Source organism: Dendrobates tinctorius, unplaced genomic scaffold (assembly GCF_039654945.1).
Source record: "Dendrobates tinctorius isolate UK_male_01 unplaced genomic scaffold, ASM3965494v1 ptg000026l, whole genome shotgun sequence".
In the NCBI taxonomy this organism is placed as follows: Eukaryota; Metazoa; Chordata; class Amphibia; order Anura; family Dendrobatidae; genus Dendrobates; species Dendrobates tinctorius.
The window spans coordinates 15,458,995-15,481,973 of record NW_027361694.1 but is presented as its reverse complement, the minus strand read 5'-3'; the positions used below and the strand labels follow the sequence as shown (position 1 = coordinate 15,481,973).

General features: G+C 44.6%; 1 protein-coding gene across 11 annotated transcripts in view; it reads right to left on the bottom strand.

Annotated features, from left to right (window-relative positions):
• DOCK9 (dedicator of cytokinesis 9) overlaps positions 1 to 22,979 on the bottom strand; it is a 345,565-nt gene that overhangs the window by 186,797 nt on the left and 135,789 nt on the right. For all 11 annotated transcript variants that reach the window (XM_073569540.1, XM_073569534.1, XM_073569535.1 and 8 more), the window contains exons 5-9: positions 22,623 to 22,692; positions 14,970 to 15,065; positions 14,440 to 14,574; positions 12,143 to 12,317; positions 10,358 to 10,419 (exon numbers count right to left, since the gene is read on the bottom strand). In XM_073569540.1, coding sequence (XP_073425641.1) covers positions 10,358 to 10,419; positions 12,143 to 12,317; positions 14,440 to 14,574; positions 14,970 to 15,065; positions 22,623 to 22,692 — 538 coding nt within the window. The remainder of the gene's footprint in view (positions 1 to 10,357; positions 10,420 to 12,142; positions 12,318 to 14,439; positions 14,575 to 14,969; positions 15,066 to 22,622; positions 22,693 to 22,979) is intronic.

The following is a 22,979-nucleotide window of genomic DNA, read 5'->3' as shown; positions in this document are numbered from 1 at the left end:
AATCACAATTTTTCTTTTAATCTATTGCATATGCAGTGGAGAAACAAAAAGATGCAATGTTGATGGCATAAGAGATGAGCGAACGTGCTCATAAGGTGTTATTTGAGCATGCTCGGATGCTATATGAAAATCTGGGCGTGCTCGAATAATATGTTCGAGTCCCTGCGCCTGCATGTCTCGCAGCTGTTGAGACACGCAGCCGCGGGGAATCGAACATATTTTTAAAGCACTTCAAAGACACTCTTAGCACACGAGCACGCTCGGATAACATCTTATCCGAGAACGTTCACTCAACACTAGTGAGCACAAAAAACAGGCATGAAGCACAAAAAAAAATAATCACGAAGACAATGATGAATTGGAGCCGGCGCCTTTTAATATCAATTGTCAGAATAGAGCTGCAGCCACTAAAAGGTCTTATTCACCGAGGCGGATGGTGGCTCAGTGGTTAGCACTGCAGCCTTGCAGCGCTGGGATCCACCAAGGACAATATCTGCAAGGAGTTTGTATGTTCTCCCCATGTTTGCGTGGGTTTTCTCTGGGTACTCCGGTTTCCTCCCACATTCCAAAGACATACTGTTAGGGAATTTAGATTGTGAGCCCCATCGGGGACAGCGCCAATAATGTCTGTAAAGCGCTGTGGAATTAATGGCACTATATAAATGAGTAAAATAAATAAATTCACACATTGCAGATTTGCTCAGTATTTTTATTCCGCATTTTTAGAACAAAACTTGGACTGGATTGTGAACACAATGGAAACACGGAAAAACTAATAATTCTACTTTTATTTGGATCCGTTCCTAATTTTGGCTCCAAAATACGGATGCAAACCTGCAGTGTGTTAATAAGACCTCATGCGGTTGACTATTAAGCATCTGTGTTTAACGCTTTAAAAAGCTTCATATACTTGGACAATGGGAGAAATGTCTAGTCTCTCTGATTTTTGCAAAGGGATTTTTTTTTTCCTCTACGAGACCGTAACAATTTATGTGATTCCATTTTCTTTGCATTTATTTGCAAGTGCCGAGAGGCATCCCTTTAATAGACCCACAAAATAAAACCTTGCATACTGTATATCTTCTAGTCTGCAACTTCACGTCGTGCACCTGCCTTGTAACAGCCCCTCTTCATTTTCATTTAACAAGATCCTGGAAACATTCCCTAGAGACTCTGCTCCACATGATACCGTCACTCAAGTGCTGCAGATTTGTCGGCTGAATTGAATCTTTCATTCCATTAGTGCAATTGTCAGACTGTGGCAATAACCGAATCACTACCCATGCAGAGCCAGGCTCCATAATAAGGCAAAGCATTGCGAAAAATAATAGGAACTTCCATCTAAAGTGATCTCCGGACATATCATAGATGTGTCAGGAGAGAACACTGGATGGCCTGTGTAAATGGCTACACGGTAACTGGATAAGCTACGCCGCAGCTCGAAATGAAGCGGAGTTGGACTGCAGGCTGTGTGAACCTGGCAAGAAGAGCGCGGCCAGTAGGTTTCAGACTCCTATTAAACAAAGAGTGCTCAGATTAACCACATCTATCTGGTCTGGAGCAAATCAGATTGGAAACAATTACATCAGAAACTGGTCTCCTTCCTATCTCATAACAAACCCAATTTTCTCTAGGCTTATTCTAATACTGAGCAGAGAAAAAAATCACTGAAAACCTAGAATCTATTTTTTTTTTTACATTGTAAGGGCTCTCACGGGAATAAACAACTTCAGCACAATAACAGAAACATAATACAGGAAAGAATAACTGAATGGAATATTACATTTAACATGATACAGATTATATACTAGTAAGAATTTTGACTAAAAATTGGAAAATGATGTAGTTTAATTGCCATAATTAACTATCAAGAAATATATCATATGTAATTTATAATGTAGTTATAATGGACTATACCATAAAGCACCCCATGATAGCTGCTGACCAAACATTCAGTCAAAATCTCTCTCCTGAGTCCTCCCATACACCAGAATGCACAAGCTCTACTGGGAAGCTTCTATGTGCTCTATGAAACAGCCAGACTTCTCGGGCAACAGCTTATCCCTCAGAGAACAATAGGATAGGCCATTGGAAATCCACTATGGCCAATTCTATTGTCTAACGACAATCATTTGTGTGGGGGAGAGTCTGGAGGATACTACACTGTGGACTGTAGGCAGATCTGCCAATATCGGCAAGTCAGGGAGATTCATTAGACTATGAGGACCTTAACACCAAAGTGTCCCCCTCTAGGGACTCCCTGTGATAAGCTGTATTCTGTGGGAAATCTTAGCAGGAGGAGTAGGACTCTAGTGCCTCCTATAGGAAGCTGCAATCTTAAATGTGTCATGTGACACGGCTCGTTAGAGAGGCGATATTGACTTTTAGGACTGCTACATCCTAGAGGGAGCACTAGAGTTCGTCCTCTCCCGCTCTAAAGAAACAATTTGCATATTTTGCAGAAGAACATTGTGGTTTAAAAGTCTCCTCATCTTGGCATGTCAGGCTCGACATGTCAATCTTCACAAGGAGCCACGTTACTCATTGGATCTTGGCAGGAAACACTTAGTTGTACTGCAGAGCCACCACAAGAAAAATTAGGCATTACACAGTTCCCATTCAGAGAAAAACAAAGTTTGTTAAAATGCAGGGCAGATCTCCACATTAAGAGATTCCCTTTTTAACTGATCTCTGCTTTTACCAAAAGATGATGCTCCTGAACTCTGAACTTCCCTGTATTAAATCAGAACTCACAAATAGGATACAAGAAAATGGTTTTGAATATGACAAATGGCAATATCTGCATAGACTTTGTAGCTTCTGCCCATGTTTTACACACTAGATTCCTCATACATTCCTCAACACTCATTGATAGGTTAATTTCAAATTCAGATTGCAAGCCAAGTGATAATAATCTTTGTACAGTGCAGTGGAATATGGTGCTATGTAAATAAAATACACGGCTCCCCTATATAAAATTGCTATATGGCAGTTACAGTCATGGGGAAAACTAAGTACACTCTCTTTGAATTCTATGATATAAGTATCAGAATGTTATAAAAACCACATCAAGTCCCTAGAAGGTAAATTTAGTTAAATACAACCGCAGATGAACACCACAAGATAATTAATACACCTTTATTGTTTACTAAAAACTTAGCCAAAATGCAGAAGTGGTGTCTGAAAAAACAGGATTTTTGGGTTGCTTACCGTAAAATCTGTTTCTCGGAGCCTTCATTGGGGGACACAGAGACCATGGGTGTATGCTGCTGCCACTAGGAGGCTGACACTATGCACAAAAAAAGTTAGCTCCTCCTCCGCAGTGTACACCCCACCGACCGGCAGGAAGTTCCTCAGTTAGTGAGAAAGCAGTAGGAGAAGTAACAGAATAGATTGAAAACAGAACAAACAACTCAACTGTAACAAACCGACAAACATAAGAACAGGAGTTGTAGAACATGGGAGGGTGCTGTGTCCCCCAATGAAGGCTCCGAGAAACAGATTTTACGGTAAGCAACCCAAAAAATCCTGTTTTCTCGTTCGCCTTATTGGGGGACACAGATACCATGGGACGTCCCAAAGCAGTCCCTGGGGTGGGAAACAAACTTCCATCAGGCCAGTGGACTCGCCACCGCAGCCTGCAGAATCCTTCTACCTAGGCTGGCGTCCGCCGAAGCGTAGGTGTGGACCCTGTAGAATTTCACAAAGGTGTGAACCGATGACCACGTTGCAGCCTTGCAAAGCTGCAGCGCGGAAGCTCTGTGGCGCACCGCCCAGGAGGCACCCACCGCCCGGGTAGAGTGCGCTCTGATCCCTGGAGGGGCCACTCGATGCTTGACCCGGTATGCCTCCAAAATTGCCGATCTGATCCGGCGCGCAATAGTGGCCTTTGAGGCTGGGTGATGAACAGAGAGTCTGACTTCCGCAAGGAAGTCGTCCGGGCTAGATAGACTCTCAATGCCCTGACTAGGTCCAGCTTGTTCAAAGACCGCTCCCGAGGGTGAGCTGGGCTCAGGCAGAAGGATGGCAGAACAATGTCCTCATTGAGGTGAAACGAAGATAACACCTTCGGAAGAAAAGAGGGTGGAGGCCGCAGAACTACCTTGTCCTGATGAAGGACCAAAAAAGGAGAGCGGCAAGAAAGTACCGCTAATTCCGACACGCGCCGGATGGAGGTAATGGCCACCAGAAAGGCCACTTTCCAAGAAAGGAGGGAAAGGGAAACGTCCCTGAGAGGTTCAAAAGGAGGACCCTGCAGAACCTGAAGAACCAAATTAAGATCCCAAGGATCCACGGGAGCTCGGTACAGAGGAACCGTGTGAGCCACACCCTGGAGGAAGGTTTTGACCTGGGGCCGGGAGGCCAGCGTTTTCTGAAATAAAATGGACAGTGCCGAAACTTGACCCTTCAAGGAACTGAGAGCAAGCCCAGCATCCAGCCCTGCCTGAAGAAACGCCAGAATAGAAGGGAGCGAAAAAACCAAGGGCGCGATGTCATTGGCCTCACACCAGGAGAAATAGGCTTTCCAAGTACGGTAATAGATCTTCGAAGAAGGCGGCTTTCTGGCGCGGATCATGGTATGAATTACCCGATCAGAGAATCCTGCCCATCTCAAAACCTCGGTCTCAACAGCCACGCCGTTAAATTGAGCGACCGAGAATTGGGGTGGCAAATCGGGCCTTGAGACAGCAGATATGCCCGTCGGGAAGCTTCCATGGGGCGTCCGCGAGAAGGTTGACAATGTCTGCGAATCAAGACCTTCTGGGCCAATTCGGGGCGATGAGGATGACTGGAAACCCCTCTACTTTGATTTTCTTCAACAACTTGGGAAGAAGAGGCAGAGGAGGGAACAGGTAGGGGAGCACGAACTGTGACCAAGGGACGCCCAGAGCGTCGGCGCCCACTGCCAGAGGGTCCCGAGACCTGGACACGAATTGTGGGACTTTCCTGTTGAGGAGAGATGCCATGAGGTCTACATCCGGGGTTCCCCACCGACGGCAGAGCAGATGAAACACCTCCGGATGTAGGGACCATTCCCCTGCCGCGAGACCCTCGCGGCTGAGGAAATCGGCGGCCCAGTTGTCCACGCCGGGAATGTGAACCGCGGAAATCGTTGGAACAAAGGTCTCTGCCCATTGAAGAATTCTGGACACTTCCGCCAGGGCTGAGACACTCCGTGTCCCCCCTTGGCTGTTGATATACGCCACCGCTGTGGCATTGTCTGTCTGAATCCTGACAGGCAGGCCCTTGAGGCGCCTTTCCCAGTGGACGAGAGCTAGATGGATTGCCCGTATCTCTAGGACATTGATCTGCAGAGCTGATTCCTGAGTCGACCATCGACCCTGAACTGTGTGATTGCGGAACACTGCACCCCAGCCGATGAGGCTGGTGTCCGTAGTGACAATCTGCCAGTGAACGGGAAGAAAAGACTGCCCCAAGAGAATGAGGGGAGACGTCAACCACCAGTTGAGAGACCGCCTGATCCGGCAGGAAAGGCGAACCGGACGATCCAGAGACAGAGCCGACCTGTTCCACCTGGACAAAATGGCCTGCTGGAGTGGCCTGGCGTGAAATTGGGCAAAGGGAACTGCCTCTATCGCCGCCACCATCTTCCCCAGGACCCTCATGGCTGTCCTGAGGGATGGAAATCGTGTGATCTGTAATGATCGCACGCCCTGCTGCAGGGAAAGAATCTTGTCTTGTGGGAGAAATACCCTTGACCGACGAGTGTCGAACAGAAGGCCCAGAAACACAAGGCGTTGAGTAGGGACCAGACAGGACTTATCCCGGTTGACGATCCACCCAAAACTGGGCAGGGTGTCTAGAACGATCGCCACACTTAGGCGGGCCTGTTGAAAGGAGGGGGCCTTGATCAGGATATCGTCGAGGTACGGAAAAAGAACGAGACCTCTGAACCTCAACAAGGCCATCAACGCCACCATAATCTTCGTGAAGACTCTGGGAGCGGTGGCGAGCCCGAAAGGAAGCGCGACGAACTGGTAATGTTCGTGAAGAATCGCAAACCGCAGGAACTTCTGATGTCCGGGAAATATGGGCACATGTAGATAGGCATCTTGGATGTCTATGGAACCCATGATTTCCTGCTCCTCCATGGAAGCAATTACCGAGCGAACTGACTCCATCCGGAAGTGGCGAAGGCGAACTCTCTTGTTGAGTAACTTGAGATCCAAGATGGGTCGAACTGTCCCGTCCTTTTTCGGCACCACAAACAGGTTTGAATAAAACCCTGTGAAGCGTTCCGATTCGGGAACGGGCACAATCACCCCGGAACTGAGAAGAGAGGAGATGGCCGAACCGAACCCCGGGACCAAGGCCGGATCCCTCGGCGGACGGGATTGTAAGAAACGATCCCGTGGAAGAGAAATGAACTCTATTTTGTATCCTGTTGATACAACCTCTCTGACCCAAGCGTCCTCTACTGAGGCGAGCCAGACGTCGCTGAAGAAGAGAAGTCGACCTCCCAATTGGAAGGGACCCACGGGAGACCGATGGTAGTCATGCGGACGTAGACCGTCCAGATCTAGATCTGGACGGTCTTCCCTGGGAAGAGTGGGACCGCCAGGACGGAGTGGGCCTGAAGGAAACCTTTTTTCTTTCCTGACTTGCCTGTGGCCTTTGCTGGTTGGAAGGGTTTTCCGCCGTATTGAAACGGCGGAAAGTCCGAAAGGGACGAAACTGACGCCTTGGAGGAGGTCTGCGAGGCTTGGAGGGGAGAAGAGAACTCGTACCTCCTGTAGCGTCCTTAATAATCTGATCCAATTGTGATCCGAAGAGACGCACTCCCTGAAAAGGCAGATTGGTCAGAGACTTTTTAGAGGACAAGTCCGCCTGCCAGGCCTTGAGCCAAATTGTACGTCGGATTGCCACGATGTTACTTGACGCCTGAACTGCGCAAGATGCGGCATCCAAGGAGGCAGAAAGCAGGTAATCCCCCGCATGGGAAATCTGATTGGCGAGATCGGCCAAATGCTCTGGTCGTGCCTTATCCAGAATGCCCTGCCGAAGGTCATCTGCCCAAGTGGATATGGCCTTTGCTGCCCAAGAAGAAACAAAGACTGGACATACTGCTGCTGATGCCGCTTCGAAGGCAGATTTTGCTAGGGATTCTATGATCCTATCATTAGAATCTTTTAGCGACGCCACACCTGACAGCGGAAGGACCGTATTATTAGAAAGTCTGAACACGGGAGGGTCCACCGAGGGAGAAGCGGCCCAGTTGTCCGTGAGCTCTTTAGCAAACGGGTACAGCACGCCGAGACGCTTTCCTCTTTGAAAGCGTCTGGTCGGATCTTCTCTCTCCATTGTAAAAATCTTTCCAAACTCAGAATGGAAGGGAAACACCCTGGATGGTGTTTCCGCCCGTCTGGACGAAACCTCCTGATCTGAGGATTTCGCAGGGGCGTCAGCGATGTCAAAGGTATGGTGAATCGCGGCAATGAGGTTTTGCACCGTAACCTTCATGTTCGCATCCTGGTCTGAATCCAGCTCTAAGACCCCTTCCGATTCCGAAAGCGCTTCGCCTGACTCGGGGGAGGAGGCCCGAGAGGGAGACAGCTGGGGACTATGGGGTGAGGTAGGACGAGGGGAGGACTCCGCCTGGAGGTCCTGCCTGGGCCTCTTGCGACTGCCGCTGGCTGGCTCAGATGGGACGTCCTGAGACGTGCTGGGTCCCGCCGAAGCTCCCAAGGGCAACTTGTCCAGAACGGCTACTAGGGACTGAGACACCTTGATGAGGTCTGCCACTGACTGTGATTGAGAGGAGGCCCAACCCGGCATGGGGGGCTCACTCGCCCCTGGGGCTATGGATGGCTCCTGAGCGGCGTCGGGCTGGACGCAGAGCGGGTACGATCAGACTTAGCGTTGGACATAGTGAAAAGAGAGGCAGTGCCGGCCGGTTGGGGGACAGAAGGCAGAGAAGGGTGTCAGTCTGCAGGTGCAGAGCTACTCACAGTCCGGTGTCCCCAAGGGCGACGCTCTCTGATCTGGCTGCAGGATGAGGCCAGGCCAATCCGGCTGAAAAAAGGCCCAGCGACCGAAATCCGGCAGGGAATGAGGTCCGGCTGGCAGGCTGAGAAGATGGCGACCACCAGGGAAAGGGCGCGCTGCCAGAGGGAGAAGGGCGGAGCTCGCCGCAGAGATCCCCTTAGCACCGCCCGCTGTCCAATAGCAGGCTGGTGTGAGGCAAGGGGGCTGGGAAGGCCTAGGACGGGCGGGAGAGAAGCCAGCTTAGAAGAAAGGGGCAGGGGGCGTGGGCGCGACGCAGCGGTAGGCCCGAGATGAAGCCGGGGCCTAAATTAATAGCGCCGGCCGCCTGTCAGCAGGGGGTCGGCGCGGAAGACGCGCCGCAACACCGGGCCGCAACCCCGGGCCGCGTCCCTGCTTCCCACAGCCCGACCCCTGTATACCCCTGCCGGGATGAAGAAAAAACGGGGCGGGGGGGGGGGGCGCAGAACAAGGCCAGAAAGAACAGGGGCCTTCATGGATGCGGCGACCGTGGGGAGAAGCGGGCGCGCAGGCCCTACCGTGGTCCCCTGGCGACCGCCTTAAGATGAAAATGCCGGGGGACCGCATACTCACCCAGGCCGGGGGCCACAATAAAGGTACCTGAGAATCCCACGCTGTCTGTCGTCTTTATGGAATCCACGCCTCGTCCAACCGTCAGGCTCTGGTAGGCGAGATGGTGGGAGGCGGGGGGCAAGGACCGTCCGTATAGCTGGCACGCACCTGTGCGAGGCTCCTGGTCCTGCCGCGGAGACCTATGAGGATACGGGGTGGCAGTACACGCCGTACTCATAGTCTCTTTGTGGGAGTACGGATGTGACTGTTCACTCCGTATCCCTCCGAAACCTGTAAAGGAACGACGCACGACGAGGTAGATAGGGGTCTAATAAAAGACCCGTGTCCACCTCCTACTGACACTAAGCTAAACTAAGGAACTTCCTGCCGGTCAGTGGGGTGTACACTGCGGAGGAGGAGCTAACCTTTTTTTGTGCATAGTGTCAGCCTCATAGTGGCAGCAGCATACACCCATGGTCTCTGTGTCTCCCAATAAGGCGAACGAGAAATAAAATACACCCCATGATTCAATAGTTTGTGTAGCAACAATAATTTTAAGTAATCATTTTCTGTATGACCTTACCAGTGTCCCACATTCTTCTGGAGGAGTTTTGGCCACTCTTTTTAACGTTACTTAAGTCCCTGCAGATCTGTGACATTATTTTATGGACAGCTCTCTTATCATCCCACGACAGTATTTTAATTGGGTTAAGGCATCGACTTTGGTTGGGGCATTGCAACACTGATTCTTTTACCTTTCAGGCATTCTGATTCACGATCTTGTTATATGACTCAGTTTCGGTTAAGCTTTAGATTTTGGATAGATGACCTCACTTTTAACTCTAGAATACTTTGAGTCCACAACAACATAGTCTATGTACCAATGACTGAAAGATGGCCAGGTCTTCTGGCTTTAAAACAAGTCCAACTCATCACCCATCCGCCACTGACAGTTGGTATGAGGTGTTTCTGCTAATATGCGCAGTTATGTTTTCGCTAAACATGGCGCAGTGTATTATGACCAAACATCTCAAAGTTTGTCTTGTCTGTTCAATAGGCATGGTTTACAGATTCTCGTGGTTTACTCACATGCATTTTTGCAAAATTTAGCTGTTCTGACTTGTTCTTTATATAAAAGAAGAGACTTTCTTCTGGCAGCCTTTAAAAAAATAGTCATACTTGTTCATTCTTTTTTATTGAACTATTATGTACTTGATCGTGTACCATACTACCTGGAGTCCTTTAGAATCTGAGTTGTAGCTCCTGGGCTTTTCACAATTCTCAGCATTGCATGGTGTGACCTTAGGGAGAATTAGTTGTGACATTCAATGCTAAGAAGGTTGTTAACTGACTTGAATGTTTTCCACTTCCACAATCTTTCTCACTAAACAATAATTGACACTTCTTCCTTAGAATGCAGAATTCTCCAGACCAGCAAACTGCCAAAACTTCTGCTTTTATAGAAGTGGTCATACTTGCTGATAAACAGTTAAATCAGGGTAATTTTATTATCAGCCTCTGACTTAGTCCCTGTGGAAGCAGTAAAGTAGTACATCATTTTTTGGCCTCCTTTTTGTTAAATAATGACAGAGTCATTTGTCATGTGTTGTGTTTCATGAGGTTGTATTTACCTAAATTTTAAGACCTTACAAGGACCAAATGTAATACAAAACCAAGGGTAGAAATTACGCTATAACCCAGTTTATAAATTAAAACAAAAAAAAAACTAGAAACTTCAGAAATAACAATAATGATACTTTATTAAATGTTTAGAACCCACCTTCTCTGGGAGGTAACTATCAATACTTGATGATGAAGTGTCAAACTTGCTCTGCTCATCATCTAAAAGTATAAACCATAAAAAAATATTATGAATGGTTAAAATGTTGAAAATTCTATCATTAAAACATTTATTTAAAAGAGCAATATGGATTAATTAAACTGCTCCATGTGTTGTCTTTAAAAAAAAAATAAAAACAATAATTTTATCTATGTCAGAGTATGAACAGATGCATGAAGTCATACAGCATTTCATGGAGTCCATTCAGTGTACCAATGTGGTGTGTCAACGTGCCGCTGTATCCTCCCCCGGAATCAGACACTTAAGGGGTAATAGCTTTGCTATAGACAATGCTTGGTGGGGTACTTATGAATCACACATTATCTTGCATGAAGCCTACCTAAAAGCCTGGCATATACATTTGATGGCTGTTGGCCAAACGATGGTTCAGCCGATTATTAGGCTGGTAGCCATCTATCCTACTCACAGTGATTGTTCTCCTGCGAGAGAGCCACTGCCAGATTTACATCTGGGAAAAGAAAAGGATAGGCAGTCCGAAATCAGACATTCTGGATCCTTAACGTCCCCAACAATAAATTATCTAGGGTCCCCATACACTTTAGACTGTTGACCAAACCAGTCGATAGCGACAGTTTCAGCAATTAATAGTCTAAGGGTACCGTCACACTTGGCGACGCACCAGCGATCCCGACAACGACGCGCTTTAGTAGGGATCGCTGGTGCGTCGCCACGAGGACGCTGGTGAGCTGTCAAACAGTCAGATCTCAACAGTGACGCAGCAACGATACAGAATGATACGACGGTCGTTGGGACTCTGTCTCTCAGACCTGTAGTATTGAGGTCGTTCGTCATTGTCCCTGTCAAACACAGCGATCATAAAATGGCCCAGGACATTCGAGCATGATCAGCGACATTGCAGCAGGGGCCCGATCGCCGCTGTGTATCACACGTAGTAAGATCGCAGGAAAGATCGCTGTTGCGTCACAAAATCGATAACGCAACAGTGATCTCGCTAGCGATCTCTCTATGTGAGAAGGGGGTTTAAAGGGGTTGTCCGGGCTTTTCAATGCCAGAACACATCCTCCTGGACGTTTTTCTTACAAGCAAGAGAGTGATCTTGGAAACCGTGCAAACTGGCCACAGAAGGTAAATTATTTATTGTCAGCATTCTGCAGCCCAGATATGCACTGAGATTATGTGATAAGCCCGGACAACCCCTTTAAGTATATTGGAGGTTTAACAGGATTGTCTAATAAATCTTCCCACAATCGCATACATGATTTCTCCCGCACATCCCCCCTAATCTGGAACTCTCTACCACAACATATCAGACTCTCACCTACAATTGAAACCTTCAAAAAGAACCTGAAGACCTACCTCTCCTGACAAGTCTACAACCTGAAGTAACCACCGATCAACCAAACCGCTGCACGATCAGCTCTATCCTTACCTACTGTATCCTCACCCATCCCTTGTGGATTGTGTGCCCTCGCGGGCAGGGTCCTCTCTCCTCCTGTACCAGTCGTGACTTGTACTGTACTTGTTTTTATTCTGTATACCCCTCCTCACATGTAAAGCACCATGCAATAAATGGCGCTATAATAATAATAAATAATAATAATTGTGCAACATAGTACAAAAACAGATCAGTGTGTGGCAAATCTAAAAGCCAAGAGTGGATATTACTTCTGGCTAAAGCCACCTGTAATAGTAAGTGTCATTTTAAGCATAACCTTATTGCAGAGATCACCAAATATAGCAGACCTTCGTGAGATTCTCCATTTCTCTTCTCCTGCATAGCAGCTTCAAAATTCAGTTGCAATATTTTATTAAGGGTGCTGATCCATTCGTCCATTTCTGCATCGCTGTCTGCAGCAAGGAGATAACTACTTTTGTCTTGCATCTTCAACTCAAAGGCAAAGCGCCGGACTCGGTTGTTCTAGAAGAGATTACACAAATGAGATTTTTCCCAGAACGATTTGCAGCGGCAGAATAATTTTAATGACATGTTCAATACGTCTATAACAAAGTATGAAAATAAAAACACTATCAACTAAGCCAGGCTTCAGCACTTGACTTCAGGCTGTTACATGTAAACTGGGAATTAGACATTAAAGGGAATCAGCAGATTTTCCTGTATAATTGGTTTGATTGTAATGCACATGTACAAGTGCTTTACTCCCGCAGCCCCAGATACCCAAGAAAAATAATTTATTCTGGTCTTGTGTCACATATGAAGTAAATTGCTGAGGGTCCGTCTCATGGGTGGGCTGGGACCGCCCTCAGCATATATTGCAATGTCCTAGAACCCAGGCTCATTTGTGTGGATAGCGTGCCATCTACCTTGCACTCAGGGCCGGTAGATGCACATTCATTAAAAGGCAACAGTCTCATCTCAGAAGTGTGCACCTGCTAACCATAAGGCGTACGCAAGAGTGTGAAAGGAAACAATAGGTTGTTTTTAGGCCGCCATGGTCTGCCCACAGCAGGGTGGGACATTTTGCAGTTTAGGGTTGACATGTTGGGCCATTAACATCCCATATCAGCAGCAGTTTTCTATGGCAGAATACATGGCTAGGGAGGTTACGAAGTGTTAACTGGGAAGTGTAAGAAAAGGTATTATGAACAATAAGTAGCGCAGAAAATGAAATCTTCTTGAGAATGTGTGAGAGCCACGTCTTGTATCATCTTCTAATACCAGTTGTAGTGTGACGGTAATATTCCAGCATTAGCCGGCTCCAATATATATCTATGTGCAGCTAAGAATGTTCTCTACCGTGCTGGAATCCCACACGGACTAGCGGCCTGTATGTAACCTACTAAGAATGCGCAGCAAGGTTGGAAGTGTTTTTTCAGATTTATTCTAAAAATATGGGCGAGTGCCAAGTGCAGAAGAAACAGCAAACGCTTCCTGAACTGAACATGCTGCTAAGAAAATGTAACACTCCCAGCTCCCAGAGGACACCTCCGAACTCAGACACAAAAGCGTCTGCCAGATCAGCGCTCAGCACTGGCTGCACCTTCCTTTCCTTCTTCACATAACTCATAAGCCCACAGTTTTCTCAGTCTCTGCTTCTAATTAATATCCTTAACAAAATGCAGCAGATTAGGATTTAGGATGGGGCCGTTTTCACCCAATCTCTCATAGAAAATCTAAGCACTTTTGCGCAATGCTGAGATCTAAAAAGCAGAGGAGGTACACGTCAGAGAAAAAAAATATCAGCATATCTAGCAAGGAGATAAAAAAATATCAACGTTTCAAAATATATTCCAAATTTTTAGGGGAATAAATTACAGCAAAAAAAACAAAAAATAAAAACAGTGGATATATCTGTAATGAATCTGCTCCCCATTTGTGGCTGGAGTGTACCTTCTGTAGCATGCTAGAACATGTTCATCAGAAGAACTTACATATGACAAGTTTGCCTGTTACTGTGTACCAGTTCCCTCATTTTCATTTACAAAAGTAGGTAGCGACCCACAACCATAAACTTCAAGAGTCCTGAAATCTGCAGGAATATTGGTATAAGTGTGGCAGACCACAACCTAAAAGAAAATCTTTTTGCATGGGACTGCTGTCACAACAGAAGATTACATGCTGTATACGGATATCTCCTAAGTAGAGTTGAGCGAATTTGGTCGGATCGGGTTTCGTGAAACCCGAATGAAACAATTTGTTTCAGATGAAACTGGTCCGACTAGGGCAAAAAAAGTCGGAGTTTCGTCCGAAACCCGACCCCAATGCAAGTCAATGGGGAATAAAAGTCGGCATTAAGTGGATGAACGTCATCCGCTCAATGCCCACTTTTATTCCCCATTGACTTGCATTGGGGTCGGGTTTCGGACGAAACTCCGACTTTTTTTGCCCTAGTCGGACCAGTTTCATCTGAAACAAATTGTTTCATTCGGGTTTCACGAAACCCGATCCAACCAAAGTCGCTCAACTCTACTCCTAAGCATAAAACAGATCTTGCCTAGAATGTTTAACATGTAAAACACTGGCAAAAACGTGTCCCCATGACACAACTGGAACCTCATAAATGATAAAGCATGACATTTACCTGTACGACACCCATGCAAGAATCAAGAAATATTGATCCCTTAGGCTCTTTGGAGATTTTCTCATCTTTGTAGAAATTTAGGTTATATGATCCGTCACCAAGCTGTATGAGATGGAAAAACCTCCTCTTAAAAGACTGAAAGAAAAAAGAAAAGTTTTAAAATGTTATTCATCATTACCGGTAAGTCCGACAGCAATAGCGCATTACCAAAAAGATGTTCTCACTATGGAATGCCGGTTATTTTTTAAGGAACGTACACTAAATATAAAAGTTAACATGCGGCACAATGGAAAGGTCTCATAGGTATCACAGTAACCTGTCATGTCAATGTCACACCATGCAGACGGCACAGTGACTAAGGAATAGGAGATTGCCAACATGGCTCTTAGCAGTGACGGGAGTCTGCTAGGCTTGTAACAAGGGAATTACTTACACTTCCATTGCCACTTCAGGTCATACATGAGGACACAGCTCTACACAATAGGTAGTGGATATTCTGTTTTTGGTGTCCATATATTATTCATACTCACCCTCATGGTGACGCTTATTGCACTGTTCATGTTTCCTTTGTACAACCAGCCCTGTTTGGTGATCCCCCCTTTTTGGGAGCCAAGGGATGCCGCATCCTAGAAACAAAACATCCTTCTATTAGGAAAGGTCGCAAGTTTCATTATATTTTATATTACATTGTGCCAAGTCTTCATTTGCCTTTTTTTTTTTCACTTTTTTTAATCTTTTTTTTTTTGTGTTCTTTTTTGCAGAACCCTCCATAAGTGACCCCATTTTACTAACTACACATCTCAATGAATTCATCTAGGGGTGGAGTGATCATATTGACACCACTGGTGTGACAAAGAATTTGATACCACTGTGTGGTGAAAAAAAAAATAATTACATTTTTACCACCAAAATTTTGTTTTAGCGCCACATTTTACTTTTTCACATGGGGAAATGGGTAAAACTGGCACCAAAATTTGTCAAACAATTGCTGCTGAACATTGCATTGGCCCATATGTGGCTGTACAGTATTGCCCCTAGCCATACAGAGAGACTCGGGAGGGACAGAGCGCTATTTGACTCTTGTAAAACTAAATTTCCTAGAATAGTTTGCAGATTCCATATACAGAGACCCTAATGCAATAAAAGCAGAATCCCCCCCCCCCCTCAAGTGACCACATTTTTGGAAATTATCTACTGGTGTAATAACAAATTTGACTCCATGGGTGTTTTCCAGAAACAAGCAGCAGAGGATGTTGCTGAGTGAAAATTGCAAATCTGCTATTGTAGTGCCCGTACATTGTAGTGCCCATGTGTCATGCCCAGCCCGTTTTTTTGGAGACGTGGACCACATAAATTAAGGAGGCTGTCATCGCTACAGAATTGCCAAATGTAGCCTAACTGCGGTTGAAGCACACTGTGGGGCTCAGAACAGAGGGGGGCACTTGGATTTGGGAGAGGAGAATTCCCTAGATTTCTTTTTGTTTTTAAGGGGGTGGTGGGGTGAGGAGCCATTTTGCTTTTCCAGAGCCTTTGTACTACCAGTAACATTGAAGCCCCATATGCTTCCATTGACCAAATACGGACCTGAGTGGCAGCTTGCTTTTTTTGTGGATTGAATTGAAGATTTTATTGCTAACAATTTACATAAAATTATGGATCACATTTATCCGGCGCTCTACGCTGAGCACTTACTTTGGGGTTTCCATCTAAATCTCAGAGTGATATGTTTCAGATAAAACCTCTGAGAGATCCAATCACTAGACTCAGACAGGAGACTCAGACAGGAGAGTTACTCTGGACTCAGTCTGGCCTCGGTTCAGCGGTCTACTTTTCAGACAAACGAAATTGTGGCCACTGGGCTTTTATGCACGTCTAACAAGACAGACCCCGCTGGGTCATAGGTCAGACAGTGCCTCCACCTAAGTCATTATAGGGAATCTTCCGCCAGAGGTTCCAGCTGAATCACACATTTCACAGATTTACACGGAAATCCCGGTGTAAGCATTCAGCGCAGGATAAAAGTGCGCTAAGTCTTACTCCGATCTTTCGGAGGCAGAATGAACAAATCAATAGTAGATCAAGCATTGCTTTTATTCATTTTTATGCTGTTCCTTGTGCGGCATAAGTGATCAGATGGATTTATTCTTCAGGTTGGTGCGATTACAGAGATACCAGACTATATTGATTTTTTTTATGTTTAGCTGCGGTCACACACTAAAAAACTTTCTTCTACAAAAAGTTTTTGAATTGCCATTTTATGAAAGCAATAGTTTTCTATATTTCTGCCAACAGTCACATGAAGACTTGTTTTTTTGCGGGATTAGTGGACATTTTTACTAGTACCATTTTCACATGACATTTTTTGATCGCTTTCTATTCAGATTTATGGGTGGCAGAATTAACAAAAAACAGCGATTCAGGAAGGTCTTTTTTTTCATGCTTTTCTTCATGTGGTAACACAACTTTATTCTTCAGGTCAGTACGATTACAGCGATATCACATTTATATTATTTTCTATGTTTTGGTGCTTTTACACTGACAGAAGACCCCTAAACCATGCTCTCAGCATGGTCTAAACAGGCTTGCCGTAGCTGGCAGACACAGGTCACCAAGGGAACGATCGGCCCCTCACGATGACGTCGCTAGGGTGCCGATCATAAGAGGGAGGGTGCACGCTCTCTCATAGCTTCCTACATCATCGTGGTACTTAGGGGATTAAATGGCCTGAGCAGTGTGGGCACTGCTCCTGGCAGTGACAGCCGGGTCTTGGCTATTACATGCGCCGAGCTCCCAGCGCCGATCACTTGCGCACAACTCCTGTGCCCACACGACCACCATGATGCAAGATTACATTTACAACAAAGATTGTGAAGGCGTTAAAGGGGTTGACCACTGCTTTACAAGTTCCTTTCATGTGATTTAACTGCCATAGATAAGCTCTTTGCTAAATATCTTGCTTTCCTAAATCCTTCTAAACCTGAGCTGCTCTTCTAGTCACATGACATTACAGGAAGGCAGAGGTTTCTCAGCCAGAGATCACGACAAAAACTCCCCAAGTTCCTGGCTCTAGAAACTCAAAATTGGGCGTGGTATGCTGTCAGTGGGTGGGGCTCCACTCAGCAGCACACATGTGGTTCCTGTGCATGCTGCTTCCCTTGTATTTATATGTATACAGCAGGCTGTGTGTATAATAATAATAATATATACTACACACACACACACACACACACACCGTGCTCTATACCCTGTGCAATGTATATATACACTTTGTGGTGTGTTCCCTCTATAATTTGAATGCATTCATATGTCTCTGTCACCCATCCATCAACTAGTCAGTGAGCGGTAAGGGATAATCTTTATTGCCAGGGCTGGTGTAATGGTGCTTTGGCTTTGTGCAATACTTCTATACCTTTTAACAGTGTCCTGGACAGGACATTATGCTGATGCTAAATATGATGCTGGAAGAGAAATTGGAGGGGTTTAGGCAAGGTTTCTAGGGATGTGCTCACTGCTGGCTTGCAACACAGCAAAAAGGATACTGGGAAGTGTAGTCAGGAGGGAGCAGAGGAATCAAAGAAGAACTGTTGGCTGTGATAGCAGGGCTGGTGCTAGGACACAGAAAGTGAAGCCGAAAGGCATAAAACATGAAACTGGCAGAAAAGGGCATATGGGAATCTTTAAGGGTATTATTCTTAAGCATTTATGGCAAAAAGAGTAACTAACTTCGGGTAGAGGACAATCTCTAAGCCTGGACTGACATTATAGCTGTTAGGCTTCGTGCACACATTCCGTATTTGATCATTTTTTACTTCAGTATTTGTAAGCCAAATTCAGGAGAGGAACAATCAGAGGAAAAGTATAATAGAAACACGTCACCACTTCTGTATTTTCCACGTACTCCTGGGTTTGACTTACAAATACGGAGGTAAAAAATTGACCAGATACTGAAGGTGTGAAAGTGGGGTTAAAGTTGGTCCTTGGCCAGTAAACCATGGACAAAGTTGATATGTGTACTGGAGGGGCTAGTGCTAGCTAAAATGCTCACTGTCAACAGCAAGTTCAGAACATTTTTTCATAAAATTAACGTCTGTACAGTGAGCGCCTCCCTCAGGAGCCTCAGCACCAGGTCAAGTGTTAAAGACACTCTGACAGGATTTATGGGTGGGTAACGGGGCAAGTGTACAGACAGTAGAGAATGGAAATGGCACTTTGGCTGCAGCTGTGCCAGGCGATTTCCGGTCTTACGGTCTAGCATTTTGACATGTTTCTCTAACCTTACATTTCATTGGACACCCTCTTTACATCATGTATTTTATTGATCGGCTACGTTGCCGATCTGTACGTTTATTCCAGCCTCGTTATTCTAGACTGTGCACAATTATTGGGCATTTTTGATGATTAATTGTATTATTGACCTACAGTGCAGTCTTTGAATTCAATAGGTTAATAAACCTGAATATTTAAGATCTCAAATGTTAAGTGTTGTCTTTCTTAGGCCTCTTTCACACTTCATTTTTTTACAATCAGTCACAATCCGCCAGGTTTTGAAAAAAACGGATCCTCAATTTTTTTTTTGAGGATCCCTTTTTTTCCCCATTGACTTGCATTAATGGCGGATTGTGACGGATTGCTGTCCGTTGCATCCGTTTTTTTTGAGGATCCGCCAAAAGTTGCTGTCCGTCACCATCCTCAAAGATTTCAAAACGGAGCTTGTAACGTTTTTTTCTCTGGCGGATCCTTCAGACACTGATTTAACCCGAAATTCTTTCTGGGTACCAGACAGACAGACAGACAGACAGACAGACAGACAGACAGACAGACAGACAGACAGACAGACAGACAGACAGACAGATATATATATATATATATATATATATATATATATATATATATATATATATATATATATATCTCTTTCTCCTTCCTGGCCAGCGTTTCCTTTAAATTTCCACATTTTCAGGATCCGTCTAAAAACGGATCCTGTGCCATCCGTTCACATCAGTTAAGAACGGATCCGCTTGTCTGACTTTTTGGCGGATTTGAACTGATGCAAAAAACTGAAGTGTGAAAGAGGCCTTAGGATAATATCAATATGTGCAAAAGTATTATAGAACTACACTAAAAAATAATTTTACCAATTTCAATTGTTTATTTTCATCTCTTAATATGGGAATAATAACTAAACGACTTGTTCTTACAAAAACGTTTGCAAAGTTATGCTTCTAGGTAAAAAGGTCATTGATCCGATTGCAAATGCCATTCATGTCTGGGGCAAATGCATGCAGATAGCCACTTACAATGGCAGCTGAAAACTAAATATAGCCAAGAGTAAAACCTTGAGAAAAAATAAAGCGTTGAAGAAATGTAAGAAAATGTTATAGATATGCCAAAAACAATATCACCTTCATAAGATAATATTGCCTTCATTTGGAGTCATTATTCAGATTTCCATATGATATACAGTATTTGTTCTTCCATGATTTTAAATATTTGTAATGCTTTTAATGCACAAAATTCACTTGAACAGGCCTCTATGCTATTCTCACATGTACAATTATTTTAAGCTATATATTTAGCTTATATTTAGGTTTGACTGTCCATATTATATTTATATCAGTGCTCCTCAACCAGTGGCTCCTACACAACAGATATGCCATAGCATTACTGATACCTGGCACCAGTGCCAGATGCATATGACTGGCAGCTGATACCAAGCCTAGCTCATGGGTCAGACACTGGGCACTACGGTCAGGATTGCCAATGTAGACCTTGCACCAAATATATTGGGCATTTAGACTGATCTCATTTCTTCCTATTAGTAGCTGGTTGTAAATGCAACATTTATTTTACTTTCATCATAACTTCGATTTTTGCTTTAAAGTCAAAGGTATATCGACATAATTTGGAATATGCCTCTTGCACTAAAGCGTTTGGGGTCCTCAGTAATAAAAAGGGTTGGCAAATTATAGGTGAGAAGTCGTTGACCACTGGGGGTCTGATAATTCATATTCCCAAAAACCTAGAGACTCTGGACTCTCTAATTTGAATAATGCAGTGGTTTAGCAGACAAAGTGCTATACTTGGCTACCTCCAACATTCCATGGACAATTAAAGGGGTTGCTGAAACTGTTAAGTGTGTAAAAGTGACCATCCCTTCAAAATGTAGCACAGAAAGTAACTTAGAGGGCATTTACCTTAATTAAGGCGGCCAGTGGTAAGTGTGGGTGAACCGAGAGTGCCCCCTCGCCCCGGAGGAAGCTACGGGCGAAACACGCGTTGGGGCAAGGAGGCGCTCTCGGTTCACCCACACTTAACACTGGCCGTCTTAATTAAGGTAAATACCCTCTAAGTTACATTCTGTGCTACATTTTGAAGGGATGGTCACTGCTATAATAGAACCAACAGGGTCTGTTAATTCTTCTTCAAATTGGTATTTATTCACTATTTTGGGACCTCTCTATTAATTTATTATATCTAATTTATCTGTAAGGGTATTATGCTGTCCTATATGGTGTACATACAGTGAGTCTTATATATCTTGTTTTACCATCACTACTTGTCTGTATGGGTTAATTAACTTATTTAATTATCTGCTTTGGGTGTTACTTTGGTGCACCCTTCTGGGTGTTTTTGTGAAAATATGTTCTGTACCTACATTTTAATTACATTTTAACAGGTATTAATATAAGAATATTCTTTTAATATTTTTAGTTTTCATGGTTTTCTTCATCTGGTCCGGGGTTTACAGACAGCTGGGCTTTTTGGTTGTTATGATTGCTTGAAGTGCCACCAATTGGACTTATTTTGGACTAATTTATGTGTTAATCCTGTGTATAATGTAAGCCTGGATTATTCGGGAACCCCAATGCAATGTACAGCATCAAGGGATTGGGAGCACAATAAGCTCAGAGTTCTTTATATCGCACACAATAGTTTGCTTATGGTCAGATACAAAATATCCTTCACTATTTAACAACTATTTTCAGAAATCTACCACGATACAGTTCTACTTGCCCAGATTAGGAGTCACCTGGCTTTACCCCTGACACAGCAAGTAAAGGTATTCAAGGGACAGGGAAAAAATAAAGAAAGAAAGAAAAGAAAAGACAGCAAATCCACATCCTGTTCATCTGTGAACTTCAATCAGCAGTCGGCAATGAAAATAATAACAACCAAGCCGAATACCTGGGTGCGCGACTTCCCCTCCTTAATGCAAATGCTAACAGTTTTATGCTTAAACAGCAGAAACCAAATGGACAGATCATTCCAGGACACAAGCACAGAGAACGACATATGGGCAAGAAGTAGAACCCGAGTGCAGGTCTGTTCTAGACTAGCAGAGTAAGGGAACGCTTCTTCCCATACTGATTAGTATTAATGCTCAATAATTCCAGGAGAAAGCCTCCCAACACTACATAGCTGGAGAGCAAGCCACACAGACACAGCACTGCTCCTAACCAGGCAAAGGTGCATCTATCATTGAGTGTGTTCCTGCCATCATAGATGAAAGCATGCCAAACTTTCACAGCCCTGTTATAAAGAAAATCATTACACTTTCCCATCTTCAGCAGGCGAGATGGAGACTTAAAAAACACGGTTACCATATAAAAGCAACGCTAAAGGATGAAGGGCTGACTACAAACAGGTCTACTATCAGCAGCAATCCCCTGGCCAAATCTTGGTTATCGAGACACAAACACTTTACTTTTACCGTGGAGATGGCGATTCAGATCTTTATCATGACTTAGCAATGAGACCAACGCATGCAACCCAATATGAAAAGTCCATGAAAGCCCACAGTGTAATGAATGTAGTGGAATATATATGGAACCATTACAACTGTGGGGCAGCACGATGGCTGTGATTAACACCACCCTGGCTTCAAATCCTACCAAGGACAACGTCTGCAAGGAGAGTCTATGTTCTCTCGATACTCCGATTTCCTCCTACACGCCAAATACATACTGATAGATAATTTAGATTGTGAGTCCCAGTGGGGACATTGATCACGAGGTCTGTAAAGCGTTGTGGAATTAATGATGCTATATAAGTGAGTAAGGAAAATACATATAGTCAAAGGTGAGAAAAATTTAGAAAGAAATTAACATAGCACGAGTTCTGGTTTCTCTATAGTTTAGAGAGCCACATTGGTCAACACAGTATATGTATAATTATAAGCCCACCTCGTCTTTGTCTGCATCTTCGTCCACTTCATACACATGAACTGGAAGCTTCTCCGGTTTGGTCCCTTTGCTATAAGAAGGAGGGCAAAGATATTGACATAAGAGCCGTAAAGTAAACTGTAAAACACAGATATCAGTTAGTTTCTCACCGACTGTGGACAGATAAGAAATATCTGGAAAATTATTGAAAAATAAATAAAGGAGGTCATGCTCCCTGATCCGCTATATAAACAGGATTTACTGACTGCAAAGCTTGATCTGAGCTCAGTAATGGCACACATGAAAAGGAACATTATTGAGCTGGTCGTTTATTAGCAAATGCTAGAGAAAATTTTTACTCATTTTCAGCATAATCTG